This window comes from Desarmillaria tabescens (genome assembly GCF_030435595.1).
Source record: "Desarmillaria tabescens strain CCBAS 213 chromosome Unknown EV420scaffold_37, whole genome shotgun sequence".
Classification (NCBI taxonomy): Eukaryota; Fungi; Basidiomycota; class Agaricomycetes; order Agaricales; family Physalacriaceae; genus Desarmillaria; species Desarmillaria tabescens.
Window position 1 is genome coordinate 73592 of NW_026848336.1, and position 18325 is coordinate 91916.

The following is an 18325-nucleotide window of genomic DNA, read 5'->3' on the forward strand; positions in this document are numbered from 1 at the left end:
GGTGTGACCTTTAAATTGGACCTGTTTAGGTTGCTCCAGCCATGACATGAGGCGTGAACGAATAAGTACCGCCGGGCGCCATGAGGGGTCAAGTTGTATTTATCTCCGTTGATTCAGTCTAGGCCAACCAAACTATTGGTTTGAAGACCGTACGCCGTCTTCAACTTGGTTCGACGTTAAAACTCCGAGTCTCTTAGGAAAGCTGCAAGAGAAAGAGATGGACTTAGGCCTAGATCTCTGGGTAACGTTAGAAGATATACGAGTAGGATATTAGGAGGATATCAATACGCAGCCCTGCTGAAGATCTGTGGTAGCAAGATGGGATCCAAGCGGCCAGATCTCAAGATTTCTTCTCGGAAAAGTCGGACCGTTTGCCGATGTTGTCATGCCGGCCCAAGCCGGATACACGCATACAGGAACCTCTCTACCACCACCACCACAACATTTTTTATTTTTCCATTTGTTTTCCCAACAGTATGAGGCAGGATGCAGGAGACTACAAAGAATTGAAGGAAAATTTTGTCTCTGGAGCGACAGGCTCGACGGTGACCCACGTCAACTTGATATCTAGTGCGGCTCTCGTTCGTCGTTCCCTTGTGTATTGTCAGTGCTCATTCAATCTTTTCCCCCAGGCATCCGTGTTTCTCTACCACACAATACTCTCAAGAACATCCCCAACAAGCTTGAATAAATTTCCGATATCATGGGCTATCCTGGTCCTACCGCTTCTCTTGTCGATGACACTATTCGCCAATATGCCAGCGCTACTCTCAATTCTGATGTTGATTCCGGCTCTGGGTCTGTCATTTTTGTCTCGTCGCGAATCGGGGACGCCACTTCCTTCAAATGAAAGTGAACGAGGTACAGCAAGTCCCAAGGCGACTGTGGCCCCGCTACCGTTCTTAACAACATATCGCGCACACATGCTCTTAATGACAATTCTCGCCATCCTTGCAGTGGACTTTCCTGTGTTCCCCCGTTCACTGGCCAAGTGCGAGTCATTTGGAGTCTCACTGGTATGCTTTATCCCTTTGCCGACTTTGAATATATGATTTATCGCCACCAGATGGACTTGGGTGTTGGCGCCTTCGTCTTTTCTCAAGGAGTCATTTCAGCAATCCCACTTGTTAAGAATCCGACTTATCTCGCATCACCTGTACTTTCTAAGCTGGTCACCACAATTCGTAAGGTCTTGCCTATTATGGTCCTGGGCATTGTGCGCGTGTTGCTTGTTAAAGGAACAGAATATCCCGTTCGTGTGAAGGATCTGGTCCTGCTTACCCATTCTGACGCAGATCCACAGGAGCACGAAACGGAGTACGGCACCCATTGGAACTTTTTCATCACCATGGCCCTCCTGCCAGTAATGGAGATCTTCCTTCACCCAATAATCCTTCGGGTTCCGATATCCATGCTTGGTATCCTGATTGCATTGTGTGGGTTCTGTTTTTCCAAGCCCTGTGCATTCCATTAACTTATTCCGTAGGTCAGCAGCTCGGCTTATCCGTGTTTGGTTTGCAAGAAGTCGTCCTGTTCGCTCCACGCGTTGGTATCCTGTCGGCGAACAAAGAGGGCATCGTATCTCTTCTAGGTTTGTTTCCGGCGTCGCCTTTGTAGTTAGTTCTAATTGTCTATGGTCTCTCAGGTTATCTCGCCGTACATCTCCTGGGACTATCAATAGGGACGATGATTTTACCCCCTTCGCCTTCGTACTTCCGTCGGTTCCAGCGCCAATTTAATAAAAATGGCGAGTTGACGTTAGGAGGAGGAGAAAAATACAAACATTCGTATGCTTCTCGACAGAATGACAAAACAGCCACAGAGTTGTGGGCGTATTCAATGCTGTGGTGGGTATTCATGGGGTTGACGAGACTACTCAAGATCGATGGTAAGGAAGGCGTGTCTAGGCGTGTGGTCTGTCTTCATTTAGCTTCCTTTCTGAAAGAGTCTCAACGCCACGTTTCAGGTCAACTTGTCGTATATCCTTTGGGTAGCGGCATATAACACGTCGTTTATCTTGGGATACCTTCTCATGGACCTCTATTTCTACCCTTCGCCATCAAGGTCGAAGTACACCCGACAACAGAGCGACCAGGACGTCTTACCATCCCGCATAGCTGTATCTGCTCCTCTTTTTGAAGCTATCAATAAGAATGGGCTAGTTCTATTCCTATTGGTCGGTTTGTTTCTCTATTCCAATGTGTGATCTGTGCTGATAGGTCATGTACAGGCAAACGTCTTCACTGGTCTGATCAATTTGACGATACCTACCATGTTCACTTCCAATTTCTGGGCCATGATTATTTTGTGTGGATATTCGCTTGGGGTGTGCGCGACGGCGTGGGTTCTGAGGAACACTCGTGTTTGGAAAATATAATCGTGCAGAGATGCTTTTTGCTTGTTCTGTTGTTGAGTTCTTGTCAGATCTACTGGAGTCTGGCAGTAGTAAATTTGTCCTCACGATTGTTGACAGTCATCAGTGAAGGTTGTTTGTACAGCTCGCTTCGATGCCTGCGTCGTACGAAGTGACTTTCACCAATTAGTTTACTTGTTTTTCAAACTCCATTTGATCCGACGCTAACTGGCCGCCAACTTTTGTACGTCATACGTCAACGTCTCGGAAAAGTATTTTCAACCTGGCAAAGCTTTCTTCAATCTTCGATTGACCTACAGTCTGTAGAAAAGTTCAGTGCGTAAAAATGACTTGCAATATCGAGGAAACGTGCTCAAATTTTTACAGATGCCTCACCCAAGTACACGTCGTAACGCGCTGGGTCGGCACTGGCAAGACTACTCAGATGATAGTTTTCCGTGCAAAGACTTGATAGAAGCGGTGTTCAAGAAGACTATTAATCCCTCCTTAGTCTTGCATCAAGTCAGACGCAACATTGCGTTAATCTCTGCAGAGGACATTCATTATGATCCTGCCTCAGTCTCAGAAAAGGAGTTCAAGGAGCTGATGATACCATTCGCAACCTCATCTGCTTGCATCCATGGGATAAAAAGGCTGGTGTATGCAGATCCCCAAACCATCAAACCTCATATACTTAACCAGGCCATGGACCTTTGGCCTCGTCTTCTTCCTTGGATTATGGTTTTCTTCAACCAAGTCGTGCTAAGACGCCCAGAATTATTCAATGACGTTGAAAAATCGGATCCGGACATGCTGCTTACATATTCCAGAACCGGTGCAATCTCCGGCTTGGCTCTGTCGTCGGTCATGCTAAGGCTTCCGAATCCTAGCATCCTTCACAACTCCCAGAACATCATGTCATGTGTGGCGCACGTGTGGATTGTTGCGTCGGAGCACAGGCTGGTATGCCTCTCTGAATTGGTGATTCCATTTTTCGAGGGCAACAAAGCACTTACAAAGATGCTGGTTCAAATAGTCAAACAGGAACTACCTGTGACACGACTCACTTCGGTGTTATCCCGTCTTATCCGCGACATTGACTGCGTGGATATTGCTTGGGATGTCATAAGGGACGATCTGTCGGTGGTGCGCGTCCTTTCGGATGAAGATTCTTCACTGGGATTGTCGTTCCGTTTGGCCAAGTCAACTCCATGGATGTGTTATATTCTTTCACGCGCCGTCGAGGCTCACATGCAGGTCACCATGGGAGAACACCCCGATAGACTCGAAGTTATCACGAAGTGCTTATTTTGCATTCAACTGGCGTTATTACGGGGACCTCTCTGGATAGTTCAAGCACTAAGATATACCCATTTCCTCCCGTCTTTATTAAAGTGTTGCCTGATAAACCCGCCTGCGTACCTTTGCATCGGCCTGTCGCAAATTCTCTACGTCATTACAACCAACCTTATCTGGCGGACCGTTCTACGACAGGTCCAGAAATCATTGAGGAAGATGGATATATCCGCGATCGACTCGCCTGGCTTTCCCAGCGAGCTGGCTAAATCATGGACTACGCTGCTGGATGTCGCCAATCATCGCTGGGAGACACGGGCCAGGCTACATGGTGACTACAAACCAAACTTTTGCATGAACATAGAGGTACATTCTACGTTTCTACAGCGCTTTCTATCATCTCACTCTCAACTTTCCGTAGTGTAAATCAGTCGATGAAACGGGGAACATGGAGGCGGCACTCCACCGCTGCAGCGGATGTGGACTGACTTTCTGTTCTCAGAGTTGTCAAAAGGCAGCAGGTGACACTCATCGGGTTTTTTGTCGCCAAGAGAGGATCAGAAGAAGGAGTCGGTCTCCCTTCTTCCCATAGCTTTCATCAACTGACAGGATGATATTTAAATTAGAGGGCTATCCGGAAGACGTGGTGCTACGCGACGAACCGCTTCTGCATTGTATCCTGCTGACGGACCTACAACATGAAAAAGAGCAGATCGAAGAAGCAACGAGTGACTTCTATGCAAGGTTGGGTTTCGACAACGGCGTCCCTGCAGTAACGTGCATGGACTATCAATTTGCACCCATGAAAGTGTCGGTGGGAAATATGGAGAAGTACAAGACTTCGGTGGATCCTACTGAATGGAAACGAGAGGTGGAACGAGCCAAACGGAGTCAAAAGAAAGGAAAACTCGTGTTCTCTATTTTCCCTTGCGGTTCGACACAGAAAACTTCTATAGAATGGATAACGCTCTGGTAAGAATTGATACGATTTATTTCCGAACTCATGTCGTGGGTACTGTATTCCTTCACATAGATACTTCCTAACGCATGCTTGCCATCCTGATCAAAGAGTGCACTTCAACAAACTTTCACCCATATGAACTAAGGGAACCTATCGTGACTTCAAGCTCAACAAGCGCGCGAAGTGAGTCGCGGCCGCGACCGTACTTTGAATATCAATCAACTTGCTTCATAATACGTTAACATTATTGCAGCTGCCTCCGTGTATGACTTGCGTAAGATGGTAATGTTGGTGTAATACACATGTGGCACCAGAACCGGCAAAGTAGCCACCTTCCTCTGAGGCTCAAGTGGAAACTTGATAGACGTGGCATTTCATGAGACTCTTGATCCTTCCAAAATCTTCAGTGATCACAGAAGGTAATGTTTTCTTCTGCTCACATTCGGTATGACCTTACACGCAGATTAGGAGATCATGACGGTATCGCTGATAAGCTGAATGGTAAAGGTTGCCTCCGACCCGCAAGCTTTCAGACTTTACGTCCTCAATAAGATGTCCTGTATGCATGTATACAAAAAGGTTTATTAAACAAAGTAGAAGGCATCCATCACAGTTAAAATATCCATCACCGACATACCATTTATCAAAACCATGGGCATTTCAACATCGAGCCAATCAAGGAAACCAAGTAGAGCTACCTCTTTTCCCAGCTTCCCAAGAACATCTTCATCGAAATCCATCTTCGCACCCAATGTTATGGAAACAAAATTTTCCAAGGTGGTAAATATCCTCAGCGACAGTTCTGACGGTAGCGACATTTTAAGCCGTAATGAAGACTGTGGCTTCCTGAATGAGGGCCCGGGGAAGTGATTTACGCAGCTTTCCATGATGAGTGAGAGATTATATATGTGCTGTGTCACGAAAGGGCATGTCCGACGACGAGATGTTGTCTGTAAGAGTCGGTAAATAGACAGGGCTCGATCATACCCAGAAGCAAATTTAGTCCGGTTCAGAACAATTCCCATGAGCGCAACATAAAGTTCTGCGTCCACAGGTTCGAACGATGAGGATATGGATGCATGGGAGAGTGGCTGTGGTATGATGGATAGATAACGCATGAGCGAAGCATATTTGTGGCGAAGAAACTTGTATAATGGACTATTCCAGAACACACGAAGCGTACGCAACATGCGCTCTCTCCCCAAGAATGTGACGGCTCCGTCAGACCTCGCGTTCTGCAGGATGATAGTGTTGAAAGCATCAGTTTGATCCAAGGTGAGTTTCGTGATAGTGAAGGTAAAATCATCATTGGGGGATCTATGACGGTTAAATTCTGACATGTCGTTCATGTCGGAGAGCCTGATGGCAGTTTCTCCGTTCACGAGTCGAGATTTAGGTTTTTCTTGCGGAATTGATAGCAGAACACTCTGCATCGGGGCCTGGGGCTCGCCGGGCAGGGGAAGCACATTACTGCGCAACACGAGAGCAACATGCGGACTGATGACAAAAATGCGATGGATGGTATCCAGTTCCGGTGTCAGCCCCTCCCACAATCCGAATGCGCTGGTAGTCATAATAAATTCTGATGTCGCTTCAGCCTCCCATATGCCTAGAAAGTACCTTTCAGCTTGGACCTGATACGCAATAGATTCTGGATGCTCCATAATGGGGTCAACGCCAGTTGCAACCTGTTCAAAAGCTTCGGCATAGCCATACTTCTTGTATTCTGCATGGGCGTCGTCCACGATCTGGGAGTGGGGGGTATCTAGATAGTAGCGCATAATGCGTAACCATACGTCGACGTGTGTCTGGCACTGATGCTCGGTTTGATACCGGATCAACCATTGCCTCAGGCTAGGCTGAAGATTGGGATCAAAGTACGTACTACCCATCTTGCGGTAGTGCATCACGAACATGAATTTCCTCAAGATATCGAGGTGTCTGCGCTTGATAGTGACTTTCCCCCGCGCGAGCTCGGAATGAAGAATCTCAATAGTCAACGCAGCCTTTCCTTCCAGTAGGGAAAGCTTCTCTTCCACCTCGTTCACGTTGCTAGGGTTACTAGCATCTCGATAGAAGTTTTTCTGCCCGTAAACTGTCCCGATTGAGCGTACGTCGAGGATCCCGGAAGCCAGATCGTAATAAAGGACCTGACCAGGATCTACGCCAGAACGGATGGTAATCTTTTCGTCGCTCTATGTCGGTTCTTGAGGGAACTGAATGAGTAAGAAATTCATAGTCCGGTGATTAAAAGTACTTACTTGCGAGGGCCAACATGAAAACGCCTTAATATGAATCGTGGGATGATATGGTGATACTGGTCTTGGGGACGCTGAGTAGGTGCGAGGGTGGAACGAGCACCTCTTCGCTTGTTACGTGGTGGCATGTTGGAAAGATGTAGACTTGGGTTTAGGCGCCGAAACTCAAAAGAACCGGGCCCTAAGCAGGAATCAGACGGGTTCATTTCCTTTCTTGGTCGTGATGATACCGTAAAGTCCGATCAGTCATCATCCAGCAGAGCAGCTTTCTTGTATATAAAGCTCACTCGTTACTTGGAGGATCACCGATTGGGTGAGGGGTGTCGTGACAAGGCAGCCAGTCAAAGAGTAAAGATAACAAGATGGCTTACGTCGAATGTGTGAGTCGGATTACCCAATTGACCTCGTCTCTCCGTGTACGGCAAATGATCCACTGTACTATTGAGGTTCGCTTAGCCGAAGGATCTGCCATGACGACGAAGAAATGATCACAGCGAAGTTGTTCACAAGCCAGTAAGTAGGACCTAGATCAATCACAAATAACGCGAAAATCTTCCATCATAGTCAGTGTAGAAATTAAGCTTCCTAGGATGATGGTGTGCAAGCTTAGGTTTAGAAAAGCGACCCCGCCACCTCTCCGTTGTATTGTGGATCAGGCACTAGGTGTCAACAATGTGCTCTAGAATGTGCCCTAGCAGCTCATCTATATCCCGATGGCTTGATTGCTGTTACTCACATCTAGGATGAAGCCGTATCATAGAAGCAGTTGTACGTTGCTGAGGGCAGTAGGCGAGTGTCAAAAATATGAGCCAAATATTGTCATTACTAGTATTGGTGTTGTTCCTCCTTATAAAATCACTTCAGTCGAATCCATGCAACGAGATAACCCCACACACCAGACAGCGTCGACAAGTCTTTTTCCGCTTCGGTCTGCCTCAGAGGCATGTTGTCCATCCATAAAACGGTTTTCTAAGTTGAAGTTCTGTTCATTTTGCGCTGGTTGCGCCTTTCGCTGCACCACGCGCCAGAAACCGTCAATGTATGCTTTCTTTCCAGCTCCTCAATTTCGCCGTGAAGAAGCTTTAGGCACCGGCATCTGTTGCAACAACATTCTAAATGATTAGCTTTTCAATTCCCTGAAAAAGACCAACCATTCTTGAGAGGTATGCATGTACCTGCGAAACAACGCAGTCAGTACCATGATATAAAGCAGAAAACCAGGCTATACTATTGCAACAAGAACTCAAAACTATACGACCTTTACATATATGACAAACAGATTAAAATGAGAACATAACGTCTATGCCATCTCTACATCCTGGGCAGGTGTCTCCTTTGCGGGTACTGCCGCCGGCTCTGCGTCGCCCATGAATGCATCAAGCTCCTTGTCCAGATCTTCAGCAGTCTTGGGCTTTTTGGGACCCTTCCCGGCGGCTTTGCGAGCAGGCTTCGACCGAATAGGACCGCTAAGATCAAACTTAGAGATGCGAAAACGACAGTAAAAGGAAACATACGGGGCAGATTTCTTAGGGTTGGGTTCGTCCACACCGAGACGATCCAAAAGGGGAGGCTTCTGGATCCTGTTGAGGAGAGTCGATGTTGTTGGTGCACTTGTCGCACGTCTTGGGTTCCGGGGCGGCAGTGTGTCGAAGGTTATCGACATGGCTTGACCTTCAAGAGAATCGAATCAGAAATGATAACAACAAAGAAATGCACACGTACCTTTAGCATCTTTACCATCAAAGGTCTTTTTTGCTATCGTTGCTTCCTCGGGTGTTTCGAAGGAGATAAAGGCGGTCCCTGTGGAGCGTCCACTGCGGTCGTACTTTGTAACAAAAAAACCGAAAGGCGCGGGTCGTTGGTTGGCTTTTTCAGGTAGCGTGGTGCTAGTCGGATATTCGTACCCTGAGTAACGGCTCGCGTACGAGCGTGCCAAACTGGCCAAAAATTGACTAGGCACCACAAAGGTCATTCCAGCCCTTTGTCTCAGATGTGGCTCACTCACGGTTAGGTCTTTAGGCGTAATTTCGTAGTGCAAGTTTGATACGATGATCTTTGAATTCGGTGCGGCGAAGGTCGTAGGCGCTCGTTTGGCGCCATTCAGGCCAGGGGCCTTGTCGTGCAACCAATGACCATCGGTATTGGTTGGTCGCTAAAAAGGAGTTGAAGGAAAGGTAGAAAGGTCTATAGAGAAGTATCACGAACAGTGTAAGGCTTCCGAGTGCTTCTGTTGTTTCGAAATGCAGACATGATGGTAGTAAGGAGTCAAGATGGGCGGCGAAGAAAAAGTCCAGATCAGACCTGGTATCGCTGACTTAATCCGTATTATTTCATCGCCCGGCTGTTGCCAAACAAAGCATCTCTCTTTCCGGCCTCCATGTCGACGGCGGCGGCTGGCCTCAATGCCGTCAAAAGATTTCGTCTGCACGAGATAAAAGGCCTCCAACATCACTTAAAGCGATACGGTCCACTACCTGAAAAGGCGGACGCGAATCCGAAGGCTCTTCAACTCCCTAACCCGTTTCTACCGCGATTCAATCCAACAAGCGGCAGATGGGCGCCACCCAAGTACTCCTTGCGACGCCAGGCTGAGCTCGTAAAACAGGCCAAGGCCTCCAAGACTCTACATCTCTTACCTCCAGGTCCCAAATTACGAGCAGCGGAGATCCTCGCAGCTCCGGCAAAGAACCCGAAGCTGAATCTGGAAGAGAAGAAGAAAGCTTTACGGGAGGGTTGGTTAAGTCAGGTCGAATGGGCTGGAAAGGTCAATGAGAGGCGGGTCAAGGGCGCAGAGAGTGGTACACGCTTGTACTCGGGAAAGAAGAGAATGTTCAAGGGACACAAGTGGGAGCGCGTGAAGAGGCGTCGGTTCAACTACAAGAAGATCTTGCTGAAAGATATGGACCAACGCATCAAGCGGTACAAGAGCGTACGTCCTGTTCATTATTTTATTCTGTTGGTGCTTATATGTTGCTTTGCAGTATCACAAGAACAGGCGGCCAAATCCTCTGGATACACCACAGCTCAACAAAAAGGCCAAACTACCTTTCTAGTTTTGTATGCATCTACAATTGCATTCCTGCATCTTAATATGACGCGTAAAGAAAAGAATGAGCGAGAAAACGTTCCTCATCAATACGTAGGAGTGTCCCTTGACTCGAAGCTCAAATTCTCTCAATATTACCTCACTTTTAACGCGACACCTATCGCAATATTGGGATGACAAGAAGATTTTGATACGTCCTCAGAAGTTAATGCCTCTGCTGACTCACAAAGTGAGCATGGTCTTTTTCTCCCGATGCAATGCCTGACGCAATCTTCCACCTCAGATATTTGCTTCTTCATTTTTCGACCGGTCATAATTCGTAAGACGTTAACAGTAATCACTGCTTTATGACTTCTCTTGCACGCTCCGAGCTCATTCTGTGATCCCTGAGTTCTGATACCAAGAATTTGTTCATCGAAATTGTATGCTGAGCGCTTCTTCCCCATAGCTGTCTTGACGAACATCAGCAAATCATTATAAGTTCTAGTAATAAACACGATGTTTTGACTGGGCTAGCCGGCTTTTTTCGCGTAATGCTGACTTCAGGAAAGCATACTGGACTCTTCACCATTTTCCGGCCAGAACGCTGCTTCCAGCTCCACCACCCTGGCCCAAACTTCTTCAGCTCGCCTCCATGATGCAGACCCAGGCATTATTCCTGAATCATTGACTATACCAGCCAGAGTATCGACGAAGGCTTTGAACTCGCTGTTACTCCAGTTGCCCGACAGAGATAATAATGCTGACCGCGTGGGTGTTGGAGGAATAGTATCGAGAGAGCTGGACAGTTGTGTATGGACGGCGATCCAAGAATCCAGATAAACCTGGGCGGTTAAAGTTGGTATAGCAGAACCGGGAAAAGTTGAGTATTCTCTCACCTTTTCCATTGCCCATAGAAACACTAATCCTTCTTCAAGAGACTTGGAAACGCGGGCCATCTCAGCCGTATAGTCCCTCGTACCCTTCCGCTCCTTCCAGCCTTCGATTCGGAGGCCCCACTCCTTCGCCGTCTCCTCAAAGAAGCCGACTTCTCTCACGACATTAGTAAGAGAGAAGACCAGGACATCGAGTATACGTTGGTTCAAGCGCTCCTCGGGGGACCCAATTTTGTGCGATGTATCGTATGGAATGGCTGAGATCAGCGAGCCGATAAAGCGAGGATAAGCATGAGCGGCATACAGCCTGTCCTGGGAGAGCCAGAAACCGAGTCGCTCATGGGGAAGGGTACCCTCGGCAGCGGATATCAGGAATGGATGCTTGAGCGCGTCTGCATAGGGAACGGGTGTTGGCAGCGTAAGTAGATGGTCAGTGAGAGACATCTGATCTGGGCCGGACGTCCGGGCCGAATGGTCGAGGTCTTTCAGTTTGGACATGTTTACCTGGAAGTCTGCCACACTCATTACCGTCCCTCAACCGTCACCTTGCATTAAACGATCAATGTACGACAGGCTCCCTATACTTACCAGAATGCAACTAACGAAACATTAGGAAGATAATGGAGGCGAAACCTACTTTCGAATATGCAGCCTTTCACTTGAACGCTTTGGAATAATCAGTCCCAGAGCCGTCTTTACATCCATGTGGTACCCTCAAATTCGAGGCCTCAGATTTGCTCCGCGAAAGGCGACCGCTTCTCGACACAGACAGACCACATATCCGCTTTACCATAGCCCACCTCAAGGAGCAGGATGAGAAATACAATGCCTTACTTGACCATCTCAAGCAAGTCGAAAGAAAAATGCGGGACCACCGTAATAAAATACGAAAATCATACAAGTCATGGGATTCGACACTGGCCCCTATACGCCGTCTTCCAAATGATGTTCTACTAGCCATATTTCAGCGAGTTCGAAGACGTGATTGGGATTATTACGGCAATGTTTTCGGCATCGCTGAAGGGCCATGGATTCTCAGTTACGTCTATGGACTCTGGGGGGATATCGTTTTATCTTCCCCTCTCTCTGGTTCCGTCTCACCATTAATTTCATTTGTGCCGACAGCTGCAAAAATGCTCCTGCTCTGCTTGAAACCATTTTTCTTCACTCCCATTCGCATCCTTTGGACATCAATATTTCCACTTGGTGTCCCCAGCCTTATCCAAGTCCATGTATGCAGGCGTTTTCGGTCGTTCTTCAGCACTGTCGTAGGTGGAGACATGTGGTACTGCGTATTGAACTGTACTACTTAAAGGAGACGAATATTGTCAAAGGGAATCTTCCTTTGTTGGAATCATTGCTACTGATGGACCTGACGGAATCACAGTATTCTCCAAGGAAGATCTTACCAGAAAGTGATCGAACTATCTTCTCTAGCGCCCCTCGCCTTCACAAAGTGGCATTATATAAGATGCATGGCCTGGGTGATCTCGAGTTACCTAGGCATGTCACACATCTCGCAGGTTGTACTACCGACCTCTATCGTCTAGAGACATACCAGTTCCTTGAAGAGTGTCATCTTGATACTTCAATGATACCACAAGACATCTCTCACCCTAACCCCATATCCCTTCTTAGACTCCGACGTCTATATGTAGATTCTACAAGTCTACTTCGACACCTACACCTACCCTCCCTTCAACATCTCACGTTAGAGCTCGTACGCGTGACGAGTGTCCTCTCGGACCAGGATGCATTCAACCTGAATGACTTGCTTCGCCGTTCTCATTGCCAGCTCGACAGCCTTGCCGTTGGTCCTGGCATGGTGTCATGCCCGACATTTATCCAACAGTCCCTTTCTATGATGCAGTCGCTATTATGCCTTGATATCACCCTCCGGTCCACCGAGGATAGCTTTTTCAATGCCTTGACTGCCTCTCTAGCCATCTTACCCGACTTGCAACGTCTGCATCTACGTCAGTCGACGGGCGTTGACTTGACATCATGGAATTCGCTCACCTCTATGATTGACTCCCGCCGGCATACCTCATCATTCCATGTCATACGAGTTATTGCCGCATCGAAATATGCTGTAGACTCCGTAAATGACCAGTTTATCCCATATCAAGAAGATGGTTTCGATGTCACGGTGGGGGCGGAAGAGCCCCAAGAGCTGGACGGAGCACGAATCACTCTCGCGAGGCTGGAGAATTCGGTGTAGAGGCGAGGGGAATAGACACCGTTGCTCCCGACCAGAGGCTAGAGATTTCAATATACACCCAGGGTGACCAACTCTTTCACGTTCTCGTGGTCTCCGCAAATACTGCAACAGTCGACTATGACACATCAATAACATGCCCTTCTCAATTTACGCGTACGTGTCTTGCGGTGTGGTGACTCAGGACTCAGACTCGCCATACATCATAGAACCTTGCTGCTGGAAACACAATTTCCGATTATCGCCTTAAGGCTATCCAGGTCCTGCAAAAAAGCTCTAGATCTATTTAGGACACCAGTTTCTCTACCGAGCGAAACCGGCCATCCTCTTGGCCACCTTTTCCCTGAATACAAACCTAATTATGACCCCGGCGATTAACACTCTGAATCTTTGGTCCGGCCGGGACTTTTTCTAGTCAGCTTGATTGTCTAGGTATATTCTTAGGAGAAATATGTTTATTCATGGATCACCTTCTCGCCTCTCCTCCACGTCACGCGAGCCTGCCGAATCTTCTGCATGTTATTTGATGACACATACAGTACTTTGAGTATTCAGGGCGTATTTTTCGGCCATTCCAAAATGGTATTACTCTCCTGTGCCACTTCATGATGCGGTATGCGGGACTACCGTCCGTATAGGACCGTTCTTTCTCATCCCATCCACCATGCTACCCTTATCTCTGGGTTGGAAAAGTCTTCTTGTGCTCTGCTTTACTGTCCTCGGGGCCTCTTCGTCGGTGATAAACACGACGGTTGCACTGGACTGTACCCACAGCATTTTCTTACTATGCTTTTCGAGTCCGCTCATATTTTTCTTTTACTCTAGACGGAACATTCACCGGGTTGCAAGACGAGGATGCAGGAATTATCTACTTTCGCGGAATAGCATTTTCGGACCCTCCTGTGAACGATCTGAGGTGGAGGGCACCAGTGTTCCCTCCTTCTAATCATCTGGGGAACGTAGATGCTACTCAAGTAAGTGGATTTCCTCATTGTGGGTATATGGAACCAACGGAAATCGACAGTTTGGCGATGTATGCATTGAAACGGCCACGTCTACAGTTCCTAGTGGTGCCTCTGAGGACTGTTTGTTCATCAATGTATAACATACGTACAGTGTGTCCATCACCGCCACCTCTGATCTATCCTCGTTTGTAGGTCAACATCCCCATTGGAACTGATACCGCTGATAAACTACCGGTCTTGATCTACTTTCATGGTATACTATTGTTTCATTTTTTTCCCTTGGATCTTCCTAATACTCTGGGAGGCGGCGGATTTCAAAGTGGCAGTTCGATTGGGTTCCCGCCAAATGCTTTGTTTCAATCCTCAGCTAAACCATTCATTTACGCTTCGTCGCAGTATCGCTTGGGACAGTTTGGATTTCTGGGTTTGTTCTCTCTTGACTCCTGAAGTGTTCGATGTGCTTATTCCCACCAAGGCGGCTCGAAGCTAAAGGCTAATGGCGCCCTGAACGCAGGACTGCTGGACCAAGTATATTGAATCTTCCAGCAGAACAACGCTCCTTGACGCTTTCCTTCTCACAGCGGGCTGCTCTTCGATGGCTCCAGAAATATATTTCCCACTTTGGTGGCGATCCTAAGTAAGTTTTCTCTCATTGACGACTTCTTTCTCATCACGTTGCTTCTCGTACAAGGCGCGTGACAATTTGGGGCGAATCAGCAGGCGCCGGGTCTACGATGTTCCAGGTAGACAGACACGAGAAGCCTTTTCGCATCTGCTGATGATTGGTTCTTAGGTTGTTGCGAACGGAGGTGACACGGAAGGTCTCTTCGTAGCAGCAATGGGTGATAGTCCTTCCATGAGCTTCACACCTGCATTCGATAGTGTATATGTCGAAGGGATTTTCACAGATTTCGCAGTAAACGTGTAAGTTTTTGTAGAGTCACTACATACCGGATGCTCATTGTCGTTTTTTTCTTTCGCAGGGGCTGTGACCCAGACAAGGACCCTATGACGTGTCTCCGCGAAGCTGATGTGAACGATCTAACAGCGGCTGGGAATAAGGTTCTCGCGTCAAAGCCCACGACTATTTTTTCCTTTGCCCCTATCTTGGATGGTTCGTTCATATCGAAAAGGCCCGTGGAGGCTTTCAGAGAAAGGACCTTTGCTCAGATACCTCTCTTCTATGGGTAAGTGACGTCCTGACTACTTCTACCACCACTTCATTTGCGCGTGTCCAGCTCCAATACCAACGAAGGCGCCGACTGGTCTTCCAATATCGCAGCGCCATGGGCGAACACCAGAACCCCCAATGCCACAGAAGACACCGTATACTTCTTTTTGCAAGGCCAGTATCATACCTTTACAAACGAGAGCTTCGTCAAGGCTCTGGAGCTCTACCCGCTCGCGGATTATAGCAATTCGTTTGACTTGCAAGGCCAACAGATGTATGGGGAGATGCGATATATCTGTACAGCCATTTTGATTACCGAAGCTGCTAAGCAATCCGGACTCGACGCGTTCCAGTATCGGTACGATAACCCACATCTCGGTTCGAACCATGGCGCCGATCTCGCAGCGCTCTTTCCTTCTTCTTCGTCTTCGGCGAATGCAGATGATTTAGCACTCTTCGAAGCCATGCGTGAGTATTGGACATCGTTTGCGACCGGCGGCACGCCCATGGCGCAAAATGAACCAGAATGGACTGTATGTTGAGTTTGTATCTACAGAGCCTTCGGAATTTCTAACGAGAACCTGTAGGCTAAGGGGAACCCGCGCATGTTGCTTCATCCTGGTGGTATACACCTTGAGAATATTACGGACGCGTTGTCTGCCAGGTGCAATTTCTGGCACGGCCTGAAGGAGGAGATTAAGATTTGATGCGGGCGACAGATTTCGTTCTTTACCCTCAGCTGTTTGTAACGAGATTGCTTGCGGTCCTTCCATAGCCTTAATTTGAATGATCGTCTATTCAACAGTATAAGTCTTAGATCGAATCTCAAGCAATAATTCACTCAAAGATAAGTATCTGAAACGCAGACACGGTATCCCGCTGATAGATACGTACAGTTTGGACCGGGATGTCTTGCCCGTATCACAATATAGTAAAATTGATGTCCCATCCTAGCATTGTCCGGGGGTACATCAAATTCATATGGAATGTCCTATCTATAGGTGGTATGAGTAAAAAGAGTGTCAATAGTTCACTGTCCGTCGCGTGAATTGAAAATCGTTTACAAAACCATCACTGCTCCGAGCATAACCGGAACCATCGATGCAACAGTGTAGAAATAACCCCTGAAAGATATCGCGTTGGTGGACGCGGCATTAGAGCTGTTAGTCGCGCTCGCGCTGGATCTACTAGTACGGGAGCCAGATGCACCAGACTAGAAACAAGTAATCAACTTTCAAAGAAAAAGAATCACCAACATACAACTTACACTAGTAACAGAGGCAGTAACGCTCGAAAGCACACTACTCCCCGATACCTGATGTCCATTCTCAATTGTTGACGTCGTCTGGCAGTTGGACGAAGACGGCGCGGCGTGCGCAGAGGGCGTCGAAGGCTGGCCCTGGGAGAACGTCGAGCCGCCGTACACGCCCATCGGCTGGATAGCACTTGTCAGTCCAAATTCAGAGAAAGCCAACTATGCGCACTTCGCCGCTGTCACCCTGGCACGACTCGAAGACCCCAGCGTCATAACTCGCGGGCATGTTCCACGCGCAGCCCATCTCGTCGTAGATGTGTTGGCCTGGAAAGAGGGATAAGGAAGGGATGGGGAAGGGGAAATCGCGTACAATAGATGGGAGCTTGGCTACCAGCAGGGTTGCACGCGCGGAAGCAGAATTGCTGGTCGGACATGAAGTTCTGAGAAGTGCCAATGAGTGCTGGAGAGGAAAGAGAGGAAAGAGGAGGATTCGACGTACTGTCCACTCAAAGATCTGCTCCAGGTTTCCGAAAGCTTTGGAGAATACGAGACCGCCAATGGGGTTACCTAGATGACCATGAAAATACTGCCATTTTCAGATAGAGGGAAAGTTTAAAAACCATTCCCGTCAGCCCCATGGGGATCCAACTCGCCTCCGCCATCTCCAGTTGGGATGTTCAGCATTGTCAAGTTTCCCGAACCTGTAATCTCCGTTCGGATTCGGTGCTATGAGGTGGGGCAGTGAGACTAACCAGTGATTTGGACGAAATCGGGAGTTTGCACAAAGTGTGCGCCGGTGATGGCTCCATCTGGAATTAAACGGGTGCCGTAGCCTTCCTGTAACAGTGAGCAGTGAGACGGGTAGGTGATAAGGTTGGGCGAAATATGGTTCACCTTTGTACACCAAGCAACTTCGATACGCTTGAATTGATTACTTAGCGGTGGAGGCGATGGGATGAGCAAATGAGAAGTACCTCTGTTTCTCCGATGGTAGATGTTGCACCAGGCTCTGGTGGTGCCCAAAGACAGCTGGAATAGGCGTGAATGCCACGATGCAACATAGTATTGGCGGGTCAGACACGTACAAGTCGTCCACTCCATTGACTAAACAGCATGGTTAGCTCCGTGACTTCCGTGCCGTCAAAATCGACATACTGTAGGCGTTCTGGCACATCGAGGTCTGGTTGAAGCCGTCACCACACTTGTTGGTGCCAGTCTGGCCCTCCTCTGATGTTTCGGGTGCATTATTCGGCAGGTAGGTAGCGCTGTACGTGTTCTGGGCCTGTGCGCCGACTAGGAAGAGGGAAAGGGAAAGAGTAGGTATAGAGTACATTTTGCGTGGGGCTACGAAGGAGTGTGGTGGTGGTGGTGGTGATGGTAGAGTTGAAAGAAGAAACCTGTGGGAAGTATTGGAGCGGCAACAAAATTTTTAGCATATTGGGGTTGTTTCAGGGAATTGCAGATGGCATTTGGTGGCTGTTGTGGAGAGTGCTAAGATTAGAACATCACTAGATTCTACCGTAGTATGCAGTGACGGCGAAGACAGAGGGTATGCTCAGATGCTATGCTCATGGTGTTCAAATAGGCCTTGAAGAGTATCGATGATGGTCGTAGATGCTTCTGCAGGCGCATTGTTAGTTAGACATCAGTGTGATAGGCAGGGTCAAGATACCATCCCTATATACGCGTTGGCACCGAACACCATAAATAGTAACCGACGGGAAATGGAGAGGCGATGCCTTGTAATTATATCGTTATAGAGTTGCGGGTGAATCAAATTCGCACTTGCTATAATGCTATTCAGCAGTTTAGCGCGAGATTTTTCGAGGACCGACTTTCTGCTGCGACTTGAAGTGAAATGAACCTACGTATTGCCATAACTAAGAATCCACGGCCCACGGAAAAGCAGGGTGATATCTTGCAGTCA

General features: G+C 47.9%; 9 protein-coding genes across 9 annotated transcripts; 5 read left to right on the plus strand and 4 right to left on the minus strand.

Annotated features, from left to right (window-relative positions):
- Positions 1-420: 420 nt before the first annotated feature.
- EV420DRAFT_761358 (GWT1-domain-containing protein) lies at positions 421-2533 on the plus strand. The gene is made up of 8 exons (XM_060483373.1): positions 421-581; positions 633-1016; positions 1067-1252; positions 1304-1436; positions 1487-1591; positions 1646-1914; positions 1967-2176; positions 2231-2533. Exons 1-8 carry the CDS (start codon positions 477-479, stop codon positions 2375-2377), a joined length of 1539 nt encoding a protein of 512 aa, XP_060327012.1. The 5' UTR covers positions 421-476; the 3' UTR covers positions 2378-2533.
- On the plus strand, positions 2534-4945 carry EV420DRAFT_761406 (uncharacterized protein). The gene is made up of 5 exons (XM_060483374.1): positions 2534-2689; positions 2741-4015; positions 4071-4218; positions 4276-4793; positions 4864-4945. Exons 2-4 carry the CDS (start codon positions 2741-2743, stop codon positions 4623-4625), a joined length of 1773 nt encoding a protein of 590 aa, XP_060327013.1. The 5' UTR covers positions 2534-2689; the 3' UTR covers positions 4626-4793; positions 4864-4945.
- Positions 4837-7052, minus strand: EV420DRAFT_1563698 (uncharacterized protein). The gene is made up of 2 exons (XM_060473948.1): positions 6872-7052; positions 4837-6803 (listed from the first exon to the last, which is right to left on the minus strand). Exons 1-2 carry the CDS (start codon positions 6994-6996, stop codon positions 5195-5197), a joined length of 1734 nt encoding a protein of 577 aa, XP_060327014.1. The 5' UTR covers positions 6997-7052; the 3' UTR covers positions 4837-5194.
- Positions 7053-8080: 1028 nt separating this feature from the next.
- On the minus strand, positions 8081-9169 carry EV420DRAFT_761336 (uncharacterized protein). Its single transcript, XM_060483372.1, has 6 exons — positions 9074-9169; positions 8874-9020; positions 8773-8820; positions 8591-8693; positions 8383-8539; positions 8081-8334 (listed from the first exon to the last, which is right to left on the minus strand). The coding sequence occupies exons 1-6, from the start codon at positions 9116-9118 to the stop codon at positions 8169-8171; spliced, it is 666 nt and encodes a 221-aa protein (XP_060327015.1). The 5' UTR covers positions 9119-9169; the 3' UTR covers positions 8081-8168.
- A 53-nt stretch (positions 9170-9222) lies between these two features.
- On the plus strand, positions 9223-10034 carry EV420DRAFT_1338230 (uncharacterized protein). Its single transcript, XM_060468896.1, has 2 exons — positions 9223-9797; positions 9850-10034. Exons 1-2 carry the CDS (start codon positions 9246-9248, stop codon positions 9919-9921), a joined length of 624 nt encoding a protein of 207 aa, XP_060327016.1. The 5' UTR covers positions 9223-9245; the 3' UTR covers positions 9922-10034.
- Positions 10035-10328: 294 nt separating this feature from the next.
- On the minus strand, positions 10329-11287 carry EV420DRAFT_1312535 (uncharacterized protein; the record flags this gene model as incomplete). The annotated part of the gene is made up of 2 exons (XM_060468597.1): positions 10329-10738; positions 10793-11287. 2 exons carry the CDS (start codon positions 11285-11287, stop codon positions 10457-10459), a joined length of 777 nt encoding a protein of 258 aa, XP_060327017.1. The 3' UTR covers positions 10329-10456.
- A 303-nt stretch (positions 11288-11590) lies between these two features.
- On the plus strand, positions 11591-13367 carry EV420DRAFT_761567 (uncharacterized protein). The gene is made up of 2 exons (XM_060483375.1): positions 11591-13163; positions 13217-13367. The coding sequence occupies exon 1, from the start codon at positions 11817-11819 to the stop codon at positions 13008-13010; it is 1194 nt and encodes a 397-aa protein (XP_060327018.1). The 5' UTR covers positions 11591-11816; the 3' UTR covers positions 13011-13163; positions 13217-13367.
- EV420DRAFT_761568 (Alpha/Beta hydrolase protein) lies at positions 13368-15964 on the plus strand. The gene is made up of 12 exons (XM_060483376.1): positions 13368-13771; positions 13833-13981; positions 14032-14106; positions 14165-14225; positions 14277-14396; positions 14448-14500; positions 14554-14609; positions 14664-14715; positions 14766-14896; positions 14956-15159; positions 15211-15676; positions 15731-15964. Exons 1-12 carry the CDS (start codon positions 13672-13674, stop codon positions 15848-15850), a joined length of 1587 nt encoding a protein of 528 aa, XP_060327019.1. The 5' UTR covers positions 13368-13671; the 3' UTR covers positions 15851-15964.
- Positions 15965-16203: 239 nt separating this feature from the next.
- On the minus strand, positions 16204-17731 carry EV420DRAFT_1646721 (uncharacterized protein; the record flags this gene model as incomplete). Its single annotated transcript, XM_060477944.1, has 11 exons — positions 16204-16356; positions 16411-16578; positions 16628-16722; positions 16769-16838; positions 16898-16965; positions 17019-17099; positions 17151-17235; positions 17293-17319; positions 17373-17427; positions 17484-17502; positions 17554-17731. The coding sequence occupies 11 exons, from the start codon at positions 17729-17731 to the stop codon at positions 16204-16206; spliced, it is 999 nt and encodes a 332-aa protein (XP_060327020.1).
- Positions 17732-18325: the final 594 nt, after the last annotated feature.